Genomic DNA, 18,732 nt, shown 5'->3' on the forward strand with positions numbered 1-18,732 from the left:
TGCAGAGTAGAGGTGTAAGTGCCAGAGTAAAATTTTACTTTTTTATTTTCTTTCTTTATTTATTTTTATGAGTTGGTTAGGTGTTCATGGGTCTTTAGCTGTTTTGTGAAGATAGTGAGAGATTCTGTGGTCCGGATTGAGGTTGGAAGTTCATTCCACCACTGAGGAGCAGTTAGTGTGAAGGTTCTGGAAAGGGAGCTTGAGCCACGCTGAGTAGGAACTACTAAGCGTTGGTCGTTGATTGATGGCAGATTGCGTGAGGGAGCGTAAGACTTTAGGAGAGAGTTGAGGTAGGGGGCGCTGTTCCTGACAAGGTCTTGTAGGTGAGCATCAAGGCCTTGAATTTGATGCGGGCGGCTACAGGAAGCCAGTGGAGGAGATGAAGAGGGGTGTGACATGGGTTCTCTTGGGCTGGGTGAAGACGAGGCGCGCTGCAGCATTCTGAATCATCTGAAGGGGTTTGATGGAGCTGCTGGGAGGCCCGAGAGTAGTGAGTTGCAGTAGTCCAGTTTTGAGATAACAAGAGCCTGGACTAGTATCTGTGTGGCCTGTTCGGTGAGGTAGGGTCTGATTTTCTTGATGTTGTACAGGATGAACCTACAGGACCGTGCAGTTGTTGAGATGTGCTCTGTTAAGGTCAAGCTGTCGTCGAGAATCACCCCAAGGTTCCTGGCCGTCCTGGTTGGATTGAGTGTGGATGAGCCGAGCTGTACAGTGAAGATATAATCTCCATCCAGATATAATCCCAATTCTTAAGACGCATGCTGAGTGTGAATGTAATTAAAGATTAATCAGATCAAGCAAAGCCAAATGATAGTAAATAATCATGGTATATTTTCAAGGCAGATCTGGAGAACTGTGGAAAATGATGATAAATGGAAATCTGGAAAACAGATTGTAAAGACAAAGTCTCTGTGATAAACACAGCAGCAGGAGAGGGGATGAGACCACTGAGCAGCACATGCAGAGACAGACTGGACCAGGGACAAAGACACAAGCATACTGTAGATATTATATGTGGATCTCAAAATAAGACAGGGATTGAATTAGCCCCTGAAACAGTTAGTTTGGTGGGATCCATACATGGGGAATTACAACCCCAATTCCAAAAAAGTTGGGACAGTATGGAAAATGCAAACAGAAAGATGTGGAAAACAAACAGAAAGAGTTATTTGAAAATTCAGTCCACGCTGTGCTATATTGAAAATACATTATTAACACATTATTTGATGTTTTACTTTGTGAATTTAATTTATTTGTGAAAATATACACTCATTTCAAATCTAATGACTGCAACACACTCCAAAAAAGTTGGGACAGTCGACTGTTCACCTTCTTATTTCAACTCATCACATCGCTATTAGTGTTGCATGCATCAATTACAAAATAAACATGTATCTTCAAAAAACTATGTAGTTGATCAGGTAAAACATCAAATACCTCATCTTTATATGTTTTTTTGTTTATATACAACTCAAAGTACATTTACAAGTCACTCCTCTTGGTTTTTAATAGAATTTTCCATGCTATCCCAGCTTTTTTTGGAATTGGGGTTGTACCTGGGGATCCTTTTAAAAAAGGAGCCTGGAACGATATTGGAATGGGGAAGGACCATAGCCTGGGAATTACCTGGGTAAGGTACGCAGGCTGCAACTGATTATAAGGAAGGAACGGAGGCTGTTACTGACCCTGGTGAAAGAAATGGAGGAAGGGACTGATGGTGGAAACAAACAGGGCAGACTCTATCACTGGGGAAGGAATAGCAGCTGGGACAGATGTTGGTGAAAGAACAGAAACTTACTCCCTCAGGAATTGAGAAGTGACTGGGGCAGAGGTTGAGGCAGAGGAGACTGACACTGAAGGAGGCCGGTCTGAGACTGACACTGTGGAAAGATTAGAACTTATAGACATCTAGCTAAGATTGGGACAGAGAGGAATGAGCCAAGATTTTGACTAAGGGTAAAGAGACTAGTGTCATTGAGCCTACAGGGTTAGATGCAGGGTGGTTTCCAGACTAAACCCCAGCCTGTGGGTCAACAGGTATCCATTTCAAGGTCCCACAAGCCTATAGGGCACTGCTTGCATTCTCAGAGAAACCTGCTCCACCAATGGCATTTCAGAAACCTTGTCTATTAAACACGATGGTTACAGCCTCTCCACCTGTAACAGGAACCATAAAATCATATGGATAGACAACAAGGTGCATGGGGTCATCTTCCCTTTAAAGGCACAATTGAGCCTATAAAGGAAACCCACCAAAATGGAAATTGTAAGTGACTCCTCCTAAAACGATGCCAGGCATGGTGTGTGGCACAGGGTTGCTCGTCCATCCTGGATCAGGATTTTGCCAGCAGCAGAGGCCAGAGATCTTTGTCTTGTGGTTGGTGGGACTGTCTACATGATGAATCGGGATTCTCAGTGGTCATTAATAGAGCAGGTTTTCCAAAAGCCATTGGTGGAGCAGGTTCCTCTAAGTCTGCCAGCAGTGTCCCAGTGGTTATTGGGGCCTTGAAATTGCTACCTGCAGACCAACAGGCTGGGGTTTGGCCTGGAAGCCATGGTCTGACATCACTGCAGCCAAATGACCCAAGACCAAGTGACCGTTCCTTCTCACTTCTGTGCCAAAAGAGGAATTTCTGTCTCAATAGCTCTCCTAAGCAATGGTAACCCCCCAACACACTCATCACGTAAGATCACAATAGCACTATAAATAAATGTGGAGGAAAGAGAGACATATTTCAGTTCAGAATTACCAGATATAAGAGTAGAACATGCTACTTACTGATCTCTCACTGATTCTGTAAGAATAATCTTTCTACTCTGTCCACTTAAAGTCTCCTTTAACAGTCAGGAACCAGAAGACAGGGCGTATTTTTGTTATTAATGGTTTTCCATGAGACAACAAAATCCATAACAGGGGTCAGAACACCCTGAAATACAAGCAGGGACTAAAAGGCTATGGAAAATTACAGAAACTGTGAGCTAGGATCATTGTGAAATGGTGTGATTGTGGCTTTCTTTTTTAGACGAGTTTGCAATTCTGTGTGGCAGCGAGAGGCCGGGATACCAAATCGATATTGTCACTGGACTAGTGATCGGTAACACACACACACACACACACACACACACACACACGCACAATTAGCTCAGATTTTATTCTTCTGTGTGTATATATGTGTCAGAGTGTGATCTGATCTGTGTGTGTCTGTGTGTTTGTTCAGATATCGACGAGTGCCATGAGATCCCCGGAGTGTGTGAGAATGGAGTGTGTATCAACCTTATTGGCAGTTTCCGGTGTGAATGTCCAATGGGCTTCGTCTACAACGACAAACTGCTCATCTGTGAAGGTTAGTGTGTGTGTGTGTGTGTGTGTGTGTGTGTGTGTGCGTGTGTAATACAATATATGGCCAAAAGTATGTGGACAGCTGACCATCATACCCATATGCGGTTCTTCCCCAAACTATTTGAAGCACACAGTTGTATAGAATATTTTTGTATGCTGTAGCTTTACAATTTCCCTTCATGGGAACTAAGAGTGACCTCGGGTAGCCTGAGGCCTGACCTCAAGACCACTGAACACCTTGGGGATGAACTGGAACACTGACTGAACACTAGACATCAGTGCCGGACCTCACTAATGCTATTGTAGGTGAATGGGCAGAAACACAGCCCCACAGCCACAGTCTGTATACCGTATATACTTTATTTTCCTGACAATACGTCACAGAGCGCATAAACGTGTTTCCACTGGAAGAATCAGGCACTTCTTACTTCTTACTCCACGATTAATACTCCAGAGTTCTCTTTCAGGAAAGCTACACAACTACAACTTTTTAGTTCCTCAGAACATTCTGGAACCACAGTGGATCTACACATGCTTTATAACTACTGTAACCACTGGAGCAGCATGGCTACCATAAATACACTACAAACTAATGCTGAATTATGCGTGTTATTGTTAAATCAGTGTGTCATATAGTACAGAAAATATAGCAACTGTATTCTTTATAAAGATAATGACGCGTGTGTGCGTGTGTGTGTGTGTGTGTGTGTGTAATATATCTCTTATCTCTCTTACAGATATTGACGAGTGTCAGAACGGACCCGTGTGTCAGCAGAACGCCAGGTGTTTGAATCTTGCAGGCAGTTATCGCTGCGATTGTGAACAAGGATACAGACTCACCCACACCGGACTGTGTCTGGGTCAGTGTGTGTGTGTGTGTGTGTATGTGTGTGTGTGAAAGAAAGAAAGAAAGGCAAATAAATAAATACAGTGCATGTGATTATAATAAATGTGTGTTTTATGAGTGCATTTCTATGGTGATGGTGGTGGTAGTGATGATGATGATGGTGATGATGATGATGGTGATGATGGTGATGATGGTGGTGATGATGATGGTGGTGATGATGGTGGTGATGGTGATGGTGATGATGGTAATGATGGTGGTGATGGTGATGGTGATGATGGTAATGATGGTGATGATGGTGATGATGATGGTGATGATGATGATGGTGGTGATGATGATGATGGTGATGATGGTGGTGATGATGATGGTGATGATGGTGGTGATGATGGTGATGTTGGTGATGATGGTGATGATGGTGATGATGGTGATGATGATGGTGATGATGGTGGTGATGATGGTGGTGATGGTGATGATGATGATGGTGATGATGATGGTGTTGATGGTGATGATGATGATGGTGATGATGGTGGTGATGATGGTGATGACTATAATGGTGATGATGAAGATGATGATGGTGATGACTATAATGGTGATGGTGGTGATGATGATGATGATGACTATAATGGTTATGATGATGTTCATGATGATAATGTGTGTCTCACAGATCGTAACGAGTGTGTAGAGAACCCTAATGTGTGTAGTCCAGGTCAGTGTATCGATTTGGTGGGAGGATATCGGTGTCTCTGCCCCAATGGCTACAAGGCCATCACTGCCCCTGCCATGTGCATAGGTAAGTGTGTGTGTGTGTGTGTGTGTGTGTGTGTGTGTGTGTATTATACTTCATTGTCTGTGTTATCCCACTTGTGTTTAATGATGTGTATCTCCAGATTGAGTAATTTGAGTGTGAGCACATAGTTGTGTAAAGCTGGTTGTGATGTGATGTGTGTGTGTGTGTGTGTGTGTGTGTGAGTTTAGATGTGGACGAGTGTGAGAGACAGCCGTGTGGTAATGGAACGTGTAAGAACACCATTGGCTCCTACACCTGCCTCTGCTATCCAGGGTTCCAACTGTCGCACAATGATGACTGCATCGGTAACACACACACACACGCACGCACGCACACACACACACACACACACACACACACACACACATACAGCTACCCAGAATTAAATCTGTTCCATTAGGAATTCATGCATCTCTTATATCACACACACACACACACACACACACACACACACACACACACACACGCCTCAGCAGAGTTGAAATCCAGATCTGGTTTTGAAATCTTTCTGGGAAACTGAAGCAGACTCTCCTGGATTTGTTTATGTTTGGCTGTAGGCCCAGTGGGTCTTTGGTTCAGTTCACACACTTTCACAACTACAAGTACACAAACACACAACACATATGTTCCACTATAAATCAGTCATTATGTTATCTCATGTGACAATAATGTGTGTAATATGCATGCCCTGTTTATATGAGTCACACGTGTGTGTGTGTGTGTGTGTGTGTGTGTGTGTGTGTGTGTGTGATGCATGTGCTGTGTTCAGATACTGATGAGTGTACCACACAGAGAGGAATATGTCGCAATGGGAACTGTATCAACACAGTGGGTTCCTTCATATGTGTGTGTCGTGATGGTTATGAACTTTCTCCAGATGGCCGGGTGTGTGTGGGTAAGAACACAAAACGCTCCATATATCAGTGTGTGGGGACTTACACAAAATGTAACACAAATATACAGCATATGTAATATAACCAAGACAAAGACAACATTGAGACCCACACCAAGACTCTGAACAAGACTCTGTATGAAGACCTGGACCCAAACCAAGACCAAGCCTCGGACCAAGACTTTGAACATTGGGGAAGAGACACAGACCAAGACTGAGCACTGAGAACAGGATAGAGACTCTGCACACACAGACCCAGACACAGACCAAGAGCATGGAGACTGAAACCCAGTCCGAGACTCTATGCATGGAGACTGAGACCCAAATCAGGACTTCCCCAGACGAAGACTGAGCCAAAGAACTCTCTGACCATGTACACAGAAAACCAGATCAAGACTCTGAGCATTGAGACCTAATTCCAGTCCAACATCACAAGCTCAAGACCCCCTATCTCCGTGGTATTATATATTTATTTCCTGTATGTGTAATGTTCTTATTTTCAGATATTAATGAGTGTGATATCAATCCTGGAACTTGTAGTCCTGGAACCTGCCAAAATCTGGATGGCTCCTACAGGTGTATCTGCCCTTCTGGATATTACCTCTCAGCGGAGAAGTGCCTAGGTACGATCCTCTCTGATCTTACAGTTCTAAATATTTTTCAGTTATTTGATATAATTTATCATTACACAGCTCTTGCTTTAATTACATGCTAAATATTAGCACGTTACTGCAGGACATTCAGAACCTCTACATGGTTATCTGTCGTGGTAATCGGCACAAAAACCACAACTAGACTTTTTTAAATACAAAGTTAGCTCTTGTAGCTGACTAGCATAGCTCAGTAGCTGGCAGGTTAAAGCCTTTGTGTGCTGTATCAGTGTGTTTTCCATTAACCACCCATGTAGTACCAAATATTCCAGATGTTCTCTGCCAAAATGCTGTGCATTTAGACAGCCTCCTCCCACAGCCTTGTGTGGAATATCATGATATATTGTATTACTACGCTGTGTCAAATTGGCTATTTTTCATTATGGAGCAGTGAATTCAGGTCTTGGTGGTGATTCGTTCTGCTGATTTTCAGACACACACTTTCTGCCTGTAAGGGATTAGATATAAGTGTTCAGTTTAATTTCTGGCCTGAGTCAATTCTTCTATGTTTTGTGCTGAGAACCTGGAGGAGAATCAGAAATTGAAAACACAGTGTTGGGAATAAACAACATAGTGAGTGTGTATCTCAACATAGCAGGTGCTTTAAGCCAAAATTACACACATTCGAGACACAATACAATCTATGTACAATTCTGATGAATGTGTAGAACCTTCTGATCATTAACTCAGAACCTTATCAATGGCACTTCCTGCATGCTTTTGACCACTTTTTGGAAAATGAGTCTTAATAACTCATCACCTAAGTTTCAGCAAGCTATTTTTCCCCAGATATCGATGACTGTGCTCAGACTCCAGATATCTGTATCTTTGGACAATGCCAAAATACAGAAGGAAGCTTCAAGTGCATCTGTCCTGAAGGCTTCCAGCTCTCTTCCTCTGGGAGGAGGTGTGTGGGTGAGTATTTTCTGCTACACACACTCTCTTTTGATGAAACAGGTGTATTCATTTTCTGAGCAAAACTAAACAGATTTTCACCAAACGAGCAGAAATTCTGGTGATCCAGAAGGATGAGTGCCAGATGATAACATGTCTGCATTTGGCTCCGTTCTATTTCAGTCCCTACCAACTTCTCCTACACTCCTACATTCTTCTTCATCCAACTTCATCTGATTCAGAAATCAGAATTTACACTCGACTGCCTAATTATTAGTTCCCCCTACCTAGTAAATAAAATGCAAGCCATAGTACTTTGCAGTGTGTGCAAAAAATAAAAATATGACAAAACAATATATCAATATAACAATATATATAAAGATCAAAAGGTATCAGGAGGACACTGATGTCTGTTGTTCTAACACAGTGGTCAGCAACCTTCTTCCTGGAGATCTACCTTCCTGCAGGTTTCATCTCCGACCAAAATCAAACACACCTGTTTTAGCTTATCAAGAGCTTCTTACGCCAATGATTAGATGGTCAGGTGGACACCATTATTGATGGAGCTAAAGTTTTCAGGAAGGTAGTTCTCCAGGAACAGGGTTGGTGACCATGCTCTAACATGTTCCCATGAGATCCATCTGATACCAGAACTTGTGTCCAGATTAGTGAGAGCTTATTTCCCTTCCAAACACATTAAAAAATGAACCAGGAAACAACTTTCTTGTGAGAAGCTATCTCAAACAAACAGCCATGCTGGACAGCCAGATCCTATATCCTAGTCAAAACAACAGATTATGTCAGAAGATCCACAGCATCAGTATGTGTATCACTACTGTGATCATAAGATCACATAAGCTCTTCACCATGCAGACCTGACCTGGAGCTGTGGCTGGTGAAATAGAAGGGTTTGAAAATAAACAGATCCTTGAAGGCTGACATATCAGTGCAGCTGCTGAATAGTTAGGGTTTATGGGTGACCTCAGCTTGGATGTTTCCTGTAGAAGTGAAGGAATTTGACCAGCCTGGAAAACTTGTCTGTTGGACTAGTTGTTTTTAAAGAAGAAGCCTTTATTTGTCACATATAAATTACTGTACATTACAGTGAAATTCTTTCTTCACATATCCCACCTTGTTAGGTAGTTGGGGTCAGAGCGCAGGGTTGGCCATGAAACGGCCCTCTGGAGAAGATGCTCAAGATGCCTTTCTAAATCCCGAACAATGGCAGCTTGGCAGTGCTAGGACTTGAACCCCTGACCTTCTGATCAGTAACCCAGAGCCTTTAACCTTTGGTGGCTTAATGGTTAGGCAAGCCCCCTGTAAGAGGAATCCCATTTTAACAAAGAACCCTTTCACAATGGAACTAAGTTTGAGTACAAAACTATGAATCAGTGAAAATGAGGTATTTAGGACAGAATCTAATCAGCTCTGTATGTGTCAGGCCTATAGCCTATAACCCTAACCTTAACCCAACCCAGTAAAGCAGGGTGGGGCAGGTTCTTCTCTAATGCTATATCCAAATGTTAAACCAGAACATTATCCACAAGGTCTCCTCACAGCACCAGAGCTAAACGTCCTGTATGAAATGTGGGGTGCGGTGTTGGACTGCCAGCTCACTGTTTTCTGGTATGTCCACAACCCGTGCTGGAAATGTTTAAACTCCACAAGGGCAGCAAGCTGCACCAGCCGGCCAACACTTTTCCCCAATGACAGATGGCACTTAACTGAAGGCATGTGAAGAGCTTTGCTGGTGGACATAGAGGTCCATCACGGCCATTGCCCAATCAAAGGCTCTACCAAAGGACAAGAACATGAAGAACTTTCATAGGAGAAGTGGAAGATTTGCAGTCTGAATATTAATGAGCATTGTGAAATAATTGGGGTGTTGTAAAAAAGTAAAAGTCAATGGCAAGAGTGTCAGTAGTGGTCATTGGTTGCCCCCTAATGAGAGCGCGTGGTATGATAAGTGTAAAGTGAATAAAAAGACATTTAAGAGAAATGTTAAGCAAAAGTAAAGGTGAAAACAAGATCAAATAATAAAATATTAAGGATTGTTGAGTTTCAGATTCAGTCAGAAATAGATCGAGGTGATTCAAAAACAATTAAAAATTAAGTTTATTCTAAATAAAACATGAGGTAAAAGTAGTTTCCTTACAGTCAAGTAGAGGTAAGAGGAAGTGAGTAGGACAGAATTAGCACTTGACTCTGCCTAGCACATATCTGATGCCTTTGTACTCGCTCACCCTCTCAGTGTTTCCATCATCTCATCCCTGTATCTGTGTAGACGAAAATAAAAAACAGATTCAACAAACAGTACATTCATGTGTGTGTGTGTGTGTGTGTGTGTGTGTGTGTGTGTGTGTGTGTGTACTAGGTTTTTTTTTTTTTTATAAAATACAAAACAGATGATGGAGTGTTCGCCATCTATTCATGAACACCAATAACCTGTCCAAATGTGCGCACGCTCACACACACACTCACACACATGCGCGCACACACACACACACACACACACACACACGTCAGTGTCACTGCTGTACTGAGAGTAAACCACCACCTGAATTATATCTGCTCAGTACTATGTTCTCTCCATGGATGGATTTGAGCAGGGTTCCAGTCCTTGATCTGAGTGATACAGTGACTACAGTCAGTAACTGTACACCTACAAAGTGACGTGTGGTGTGTGGAGCTGAAAAAGTGTCAAATGTGTGTTCTGATCAATCTCTCTCTCTCTCTCTCTCTCTCTCTCTCTCTCTCTCTCTCTCTCAGATAAACGAGTGAGTTTTTGTTACACTAAGTTTGAGAATGGTCGTTGTTCAGCTCCGAAGCCTCTGAACACCACTAAAGGAGAATGTTGCTGCAGTGCTATGCCTGGTCATGGATGGGGAGACCCCTGTAACTTCTGCCCCAACAAGACCTCTAGTGAGAAAACACACACACACACACACACACACACACACACACACACACACACACACACACACACACACACACACACACACCTGTAATAATGTAACTTTATAGAAACCAAGTGAAGATCACTGTAGACTTCAGGAGGACCTAGCCCAAAATCACAGACTGGAACAAACTTTTCCTGATAATAGTGTTCGGTACATGATATGATATCTTATCTATTTTAAACTGGAACATACAATTCCTAAAAAGAAATATAAAAGGGGTGTCATCTGATACACCATCCATCTATATGAAACTAAAACAAAGCAATTGATATTTTATTGTCGTGACAGAAGGTTAGCACTCGGATACATTCTTCCCTTTGAATTTCACTTTGAAGTCATGGGAAGAGTTGACAGGAGAGGTTTAACAACAGTATTACAGCCGTCCATGGCCAGGAGTCAAGGGAGCAAAACTGTGCACGCTCAATCATGTGACCCAGCATTTTGAAAAGAAGCGGTTGTCTGGGTTCATGAAGCAGGGGTTAGCCTTCACCCTTCCCGGGTGGTACATGTTGTATGATAGAGGAGCGCTGGCTGGTGGGAATTGGTACATGACCAAACTGGAGTAAAAAATGGGGAGAATCTTAAATAAATAAATAATGACACTGAAAGCTGTATTTCACATAAACCTAATGTAGTTATATGTAATATGTGTGTGTCAATGTGTGTGTCAATGTGTGTGTGTGTGTGTTTCAGATGACTTCAGCCTTCTCTGCTACAGCACTGGACAACCGTACGGGACAGACGATGGACCCGAGGGTGAGCTGCTCCTGATCAGTCTGATGGATTGTTTAATTATTGACTCATTTATTGAAAATAAAAATGTTTTTTTTTAATCGCAGACACGGATGAGTGCAAAGACCCGAACATCTGCCATAACGCTCAGTGTATAAACACAGACGGCTCGTTCCGTTGTGACTGTCACATCGGATACACTCTCGACTCGTCAGGGGCAAACTGCACAGGTAACTCATAGCAGTAACACACACACACACCCCACTATGCACACAATAATACACACTCCAGTAGTTTACCTTCAGGGTTAGGTGTTATGAAATTTGATTGTTTTTATCCAGTGGGAACCTTGAACACCTGAAGACGGTGAACATGCGGTGCTGTGTGTAGTGTTAATGCCGTCATGCTGGGAAATAAGAGACAGATGTTGAGATGGACGATGATAACTATTTACTGAATCAGTGTTCCATGTGTTGTTCTGCCTCAGATATAGATGAGTGCAGCGTGGGGAACCCATGTGGTAACGGAACCTGCACTAATGTGATTGGAGGATTTGAGTGTGCATGTGACGAGGGATTCGAACCTGGACCCATGATGACATGTGAAGGTACGTACACACACACACACACACACACACACACACACACACACACACACACACTCTCTACATTAAGCTTAACGCGGAACTCTAACATGCTAATGGTGATGTTCTGGCAGATGTGAACGAGTGTTCCCAGAATCCTTTGCTGTGTGCCTTCCGCTGTATGAACACATACGGCTCCTATGAGTGTAAATGTCCTGCGGGATACGTACTCCGAGAAGATCAGCGGATGTGCAGAGGTACACACCCATACACATAATATCTCCAAAACTGGAAAATAAACACACACACACACACACACACACACTGCAAGATGAATGTGATGTGTGTTTCAGACCAGGACGAGTGTGCAGAAGGTCTGGATGACTGCAAGTCCAAAGGAATGACCTGTAAGAACCTGATCGGAACCTACATGTGTATCTGTCCAGAGGGATACACCCGAAAACCAGGAGGAGAGGGGTGTATAGGTGAGACACACTCTCACACACAGCATGCAGTGTAATGTGTTGAGTCACCATGAGTCTCAGAACAGCTTCAACACTAACCCTGGACATTGATTCTACGTGTTTGTGGAACTATACTAGAACAATGGAGAACCGTTCTTCCAAAAGATATTCCCTCAGTTGGTGTTTTTATTATTATTGAGGTATTACAGAGTTGTGTGTTTGTGTGTGTGTAGATCTGAACGAGTGTACAGCGAAGCCCAGAGTGTGTGAGAATGGCCGCTGTGAGAACACGGTGGGAAGCTACAGGTGCAGGTGTGACCAAGGATTCATGCCCAGCTCCACAATTACAGAGTGTATCGGTGAGTGTGTTTGTGTGTGTGTGTGTGTGTGTGTGTGTGTCTGTGTGTGTGTGTGTGTGTGTGTTTTAGTTTGTATTTTTATTTTCACTCTAGACCAGTGGTCACCAACACTCTTCCTTGAGATCTACCTTCCTGCAGGTTTCATCTCCTACCAACATCTAACACCTGTTCCGGTTGATCAGGAGCTTCTTAAGGCTGTGATTAGATGGTCAGGTGGTGACCATTATGTTTGGAGCTAAAGTCTTCAGGAAGGTAGATGTTCTCCAGGAACAGGGCTGGTGACTACTGCCCTAGACTGAAGCTGATCGGTGTTCTGGGTCTTGTGTTGCAGATAATCGGCAGGGTTTCTGTTTCACTGAGGTTCTGCAGACTTTGTGTCAGATGGGCTCCTCCAACCGAGTGAGCGTGACGAAATCGGAGTGTTGTTGTAATGGAGGTCGCGGTTGGGGATCAGACTGTGAGATCTGTCCTCTTCCTGGAACGACCCAGTACAAAAAAATGTGCCCACTTGGTCCTGGATACACCACCGACCGACAGGGTGAGCTTTACTCCTGACTTATTACACATGCTGTTGATTTGTTTAATATTACTTTTTGTTTATTACATTTGGATTTTTGTACATCTTCTGGATTAGTTAAAAAATGAATGATGCAGTTTCCCACTTCAGTGTTTATACAACCAGGAAATCCCCCAGTAATGCCACATGTGCACTACCTGCAATAACACCAAATCTCCTGACAATTTCTTAATCATAAGAGGAACTAATGATCTACAGGTTTAAGATCTACACGTTGGTTTGAGAAGGTCAACGAGTTGATATTAAGCCTTTTATTCTTCCTCCAGAACGGTCCGAGTAAACGGCCTTACCACGTTTACACACCTGACATTTACAGCTGAGAACTTGCATGTGTTTTGTGCAGATATTGATGAGTGTAAGGTGATGGGGAATCTGTGTAAGAACGGACGATGTGTGAACACACAGGGCTCCTACCAGTGCGTCTGTAACCCCGGATACACCACCGACATTACCAGCACCATCTGTGTTGGTGAGTGAGTGAGTGTGTCTGTGTGTGTAAGAGCTTACATGTGCCATCCTGTTCCTCCTCTTCATTATAACGCGGTCAGACAGATGAACGTAGGTTTCAGAGGATGTGTCTCCTGTGAGGATGGGGTACAGGTTAGGGTAGATGTGATAAAAGGCACAGGTTAGGATTTAGGGGAGGGGTTAAAGGATGAGAATTCCTGTAGGTGGTAGAACTCATGAGTTAGAAGATAGAGGTTAAGGTTTAAAGGTTAGGGGATGTGAATGGGAATACAGAGGTTATAAAAGTTTGGGAGATGATATCAGGTCATGCCTTTGGAGAATAAGGCTTCTCTGAATAAATGAAGCATAATGCTGCAGGTATTCAAAGTCTGTTAAAAGTTTCAATAAAATTTGCCTTTTTGGAAAATTTCCCAGTAATGTTTGACTTTCCGAGTACTGTAGCAGAACAACTGCAAGGTCATCAGACCTTGAAGTTATGATTTCAACAAAAATGAACAATGTCTATAATATCCCCTTTTATCCCAAATGTAGTTGATGAGCTGAAATTTGCAGCATTTGCAGATAAACCAGTCCCTCCCGGGTTTAGCGATTTTGCGCAGAAATTAACGTAAAATCCACAATATTCAGAGGAGCTGCAAGTTCAAAATTAAAGCAGAGTCATGTGACGTCATCACAACGCGCAGTCAGCCAACGCCCTCTTCCATTCACATGTGTCGAACACGAGTATAGCTATAAGCTCTCATTTACCAACAAACATCACTGTGAAAGGCCATGCAAAACACAAATCGCAGGAAATTTGCGTTTTTGCACGGCCTTTCACAGTGATGATTTCGCCGATTTAACTAGTTTTCCACAAAAAAAGCACAAAAACTCAGCAAATTGCTGAGTTTTTGCTTTTTAAAAGTTTGCGTTTTAAAAGTTTATTTAAAAAGCCGCAGCAAAATCAAGCGTTTTTGGCCTTAATGATCACAAAACACCTCCTGTAGGGACTGATTCACTATTATAATTAGTGATATTGGTGAGGGGTTAGTGGTTGGGTTAGTGGATAAGAGGCTCAAGAAAAACATGGATGTTTGGAAAACATGGTTGATTGGGAATAATGGTTGATTATGGTAAGGGAATAAATGAATGAGGAAATGGAGGTTAGGAGTTAGTGGCTAAAGATTACTGGCTATGTAATAATAACATAGCCGAGTGGCTATGGGGATCAGGAGATCAGTTATTAAGGAAACGGCTATGGGATAAGTGATATTGTTAAGAGGATAGGGTGAAAGAGGATTCTATGAAATAGAATGTGATAATAGAAGATAACGATTAGGTCTGACCGTGGTTAGTTTATATGGCTTTCTTGAATTGTCTTTAATCTCCAAGACATTTTAATCCATATTTGTTTGTAACTCCTAGAGAACATTTTTTAAAGCCTGTTGATTTTGAAAACACACACTCACACACACACACACACACACACACAATGTTGTCTCTCTGCACAGATGTGGATGAGTGTGCTCAGGCTCCTAAACCATGCAACTTCATCTGTAAGAACATCGAGGGAGGATACGTGTGCTCCTGTCCACGGGGTTACATACTGCAGGAGGACCGCAAGAGCTGCAAAGGTAACACACACACACACACACACGCACACTGATGAAGTCCAAACGATCAATTATAAAGTAAGTAAAAGCAGAATATATGTAAATGGATAGATAATAGTCAGTGATGGTGGATTTTGTGGACGGTACCTTCACTCAGACCTTCACGCAGACGTGTCTTCAAGCCAGAGACCTGAGAGTGCTGCTAGTTTCATTAGCCTTATTATCTTGTCTTGAAGGTCTCTTTCATCATCCTCTTATTATGTTACTTCAGTAACCAGGGTGTGTCCTTGATTATCAAACTCTTCTGAACACTGTATAACATCTCTCACTTACCACACATTTCTCCATGATCTCTCTTGTAGATCTGGACGAATGCTCCACTAAACAGCATAACTGTCAGTTTCTGTGTGTGAACACAATCGGTGGATTCACCTGCAAGTGTCCACCTGGATTCACGCAACATCACACAGCCTGCATCGGTAACACACACACACACACACACACACACACACACACTACATTTCCAGGTACTCAGTAGTACAATATATTGTCAAAAGTATGTGTACCCCTTCTGCTGCACTCTTCTGGGAAGGCTTTCCACTAGATTTTGGGGCGTGGCTGTGGAGATTTGTGATCATTCAGTTACAAGAGCGTTAGTGAGGTTGAGGTCAGGTGCTGATGTTGATGTGAGGAGGCTCCAATTCCAGTTCATCCCAAACTACAATCGTAGAAAAGGATGCGTTCACTTTCAGTATAGCAATCAAACAACGCTCAATAACGAGACGTGGCACTTTATCCATTGTAAGTTCAATTTATGATCCTTTGGGGTTTCTGTCACCTATCATTCTTTCTGCCAAGCAAATTCTGCAGAATCTGTGTAGGATCAAACTTCCATGGTATGAAAAGATCCCTTTGAATATTGCTTTAAGGTGGCAAAGATGGCTTGATGAGTTGATTCCTTTAAACACTTTTAAAGGTGAGCAGATGCTCAATATGCAAAGATTTGATGCAAGTGAGGTTGGGTACGGAGCTGTGTCATACCTCAGACGCCTAAATGACAAAGGAGAAGTGAATGTGGCATTCACCATAGGAAAGGTCAAAGTAGTGCCACTTAAACAAACGACCATTCCAAGACTGGAATTATCAGCAGCAGTCCTAGCTGTACGCTTAGACAGGATGTTGAGCCGCAGTTTCATCTGGATGAATCTTTCTTCTGGTCAAACAGCACTACAGTACTGAAATATATAGCTAGCTAACACAAGGAGAAGATTAAAAACTTACGTAGCAAACAGAATCTCCATTGTTCACTTCCATTCAGTCCTTACAGTGGAAATACATCAGATCAAAACAAAATCCTGCAGATGCAGCTTCAAGAAGCATGAAGAACTGAAGAATTACAGCCCAAGAGAACCCATGTCACACCCCTCTTCATCTCCCTCCACTGGCTTCTTGTAGCTGCCCGCATCAAATTCAAGGCCTTGATGCTCACCTACAAGACCTTGTCAGGAACAGCGCCCCCTACCTCAACTCTCTCCTGAACGCCTACGTTCCCTCACGCAATCTGCGATCAATTAGCGACCAACGTTTAGTAGTTCCCACTCAGCATGGCTCAAGCTCCCTTTCAAGAACCTTCACACTAACTGCTCCTCAGTGGTGGAATGAACTTCCAACCTCAATCCGGACCACAGAATCTCTCACCATCTTCACAAAACAGCTAAAGACCCTCCTCTTCCGTGAACATCTAACCAACTCATAAAAAATTTTTAATTACATTTTTTAAAAATTACTCTGGCACTTACATCTCGTCTCTGCACACTTTGCTTCTTCTGGAACTCAATTAAAGATCTTGTACAGTAACACTACTCGTATTGTTCTCCGCTTGATATATCGCTTTGCTTGTATTTTCTCATTTGTAAGTCGCTTTGGATAAAAGCGTCTGCTAAATGAATAAATGTAAATGTAAGAATTCCTTCATTCTCAAGTTTGGATCAATGGGCCTGACTTCCTTTTAAAGCCACCAACTCAATGGTCTGAAGCAAAGGAAGAAGTGAACTTGATTCTGGATAATGATCCAGAAGTCAACATCAATAAGGGCATAAAATGGACCTTCAACCCTCCTCATGGTGCTGTTTAGGAGCACTTAATCCAGCAAGTCAAGAAAGTGCTTTACTCAGTAGTAAAACAGCAGATGCTGGACGATGAAGCTTTGCATATCGTTTTATGTGAAGTAGAAGCAATACTGAATGACCCTCCGATCACTCCATCTTCAGTCACTCCATCTTCAGATGATCCAGTTCCAGTTCATAGGTGGGGTTGAGGTCAGGGCTCTGTACAGTATATTCGAGTTCTTCCACCTTCTTCCAACCTTCACACACCAGGTCTTCATGGAGCTCGCTTTGTGCACAGTGTCAATACCATTCTATTCTATTTTATTTGTATAGCGCTTTTTACAATGGACATTGTCTCAGAGTCATGGTGGAACAGGTTTGGTTTGGGCTATGGGCTAACAGGATATGAGTGTGATGGTCATGGGGGCACATACTTTTTACATTACATTACATTTACAATATTTGGCAGATGCCCTTATCCAGAGTGAGTTACATTTATCTTATTCATACATCTGAGCTATTGAGGGTTAAGGGCCTCACTTAAGGGCCCAATAGTAGTATCTTGGTGGTGCTGGGGTTTGAACTCGTGACCTTCTGAGCAGTAACACCTCCACCACTGAGACACCACCAACGCTTTGGCCAGATAGTGTATTTACTGTGCTGCTAGTCTAGCTTTAAACACACATGCTTAGACACTGAACATCCTGTGTGTGTGTGTGTGTGTGTGTGTGTGTGTGTGTGTGTAGATAATAACGAGTGTACGTCAGATCCAGGTCTTTGTGGTAGTAACGGAGTGTGTCAGAACAGTCCAGGAAGTTTCAGCTGCGAGTGCCAGAGAGGGTTCTCACTCGACCAGGGTGGCCAACGCTGCGAAGGTCAAACACACACTACATACATTTCCATCCATGTTTTTTATTTGTACTTACTGATTGACACATGTGCGAATTCACGTGTGTGTGTGTGTGCAGATGTTGATGAGTGTGACGGAGATCATCGGTGTAATCATGGCTGTCAGAATCTGATTGGTGGATTCAGGTGTAGCTGTCCTCACGGCTACCTGCAGCACTACCAGTGGAACCAGTGTGTCGGTGAGATGCCTATGAATCACACACACACACACTCACACTCACACACACACACACACACACACAGTGTGAGTGACTCTGAGTGCTGCTGGTTTGTGTTCAGATGAGAACGAGTGTCAGAGTGGGCAGGTGTGTGGCGGTGCGTCGTGTCACAACACACTGGGCAGTTTCCGCTGTGTGTGTCCCAGCGGCTTCATGTTCACTCACAACAGCGGCGCGTGCGAGGACGTGAACGAGTGCTCATCTCCACAGAACCCCTGCAACTACGGCTGCTCCAACACCGACGGCGGTTTTGTGTGTGTGTGTCCACCCGGATACTACAGAGCCGGACAGGGGTGAGACACACACACACACACACACACACACACTTCCTTATGGAGATTTATAACAGCAC

At 43.0% G+C, this 18,732-nt stretch overlaps 1 protein-coding gene across 1 annotated transcript in view; it reads left to right on the plus strand.

The window, feature by feature from the left end:
- The window catches only part of fbn1 (fibrillin 1), a gene marked incomplete at its 5' end in the record, with an annotated part of 69,504 nt that overhangs the window by 44,055 nt on the left and 6,717 nt on the right, over window positions 1-18,732 (plus strand). The window contains 22 exon segments of the mRNA XM_053678213.1: window positions 3,027-3,098; window positions 3,222-3,347; window positions 4,081-4,203; window positions 4,852-4,977; window positions 5,163-5,279; window positions 5,744-5,869; window positions 6,370-6,489; window positions 7,306-7,431; window positions 10,180-10,332; window positions 11,064-11,126; window positions 11,210-11,332; window positions 11,590-11,709; window positions 11,820-11,942; window positions 12,039-12,170; window positions 12,383-12,508; window positions 12,840-13,046; window positions 13,429-13,554; window positions 15,044-15,166; window positions 15,508-15,624; window positions 18,000-18,128; window positions 18,222-18,341; window positions 18,442-18,673. Coding sequence (XP_053534188.1) covers window positions 3,027-3,098; window positions 3,222-3,347; window positions 4,081-4,203; window positions 4,852-4,977; window positions 5,163-5,279; window positions 5,744-5,869; window positions 6,370-6,489; window positions 7,306-7,431; window positions 10,180-10,332; window positions 11,064-11,126; window positions 11,210-11,332; window positions 11,590-11,709; window positions 11,820-11,942; window positions 12,039-12,170; window positions 12,383-12,508; window positions 12,840-13,046; window positions 13,429-13,554; window positions 15,044-15,166; window positions 15,508-15,624; window positions 18,000-18,128; window positions 18,222-18,341; window positions 18,442-18,673 — 2,830 coding nt within the window.

This window comes from Ictalurus punctatus, chromosome 4, assembly GCF_001660625.3.
Source record: "Ictalurus punctatus breed USDA103 chromosome 4, Coco_2.0, whole genome shotgun sequence".
In the NCBI taxonomy this organism is placed as follows: domain Eukaryota; kingdom Metazoa; phylum Chordata; class Actinopteri; order Siluriformes; family Ictaluridae; genus Ictalurus; species Ictalurus punctatus.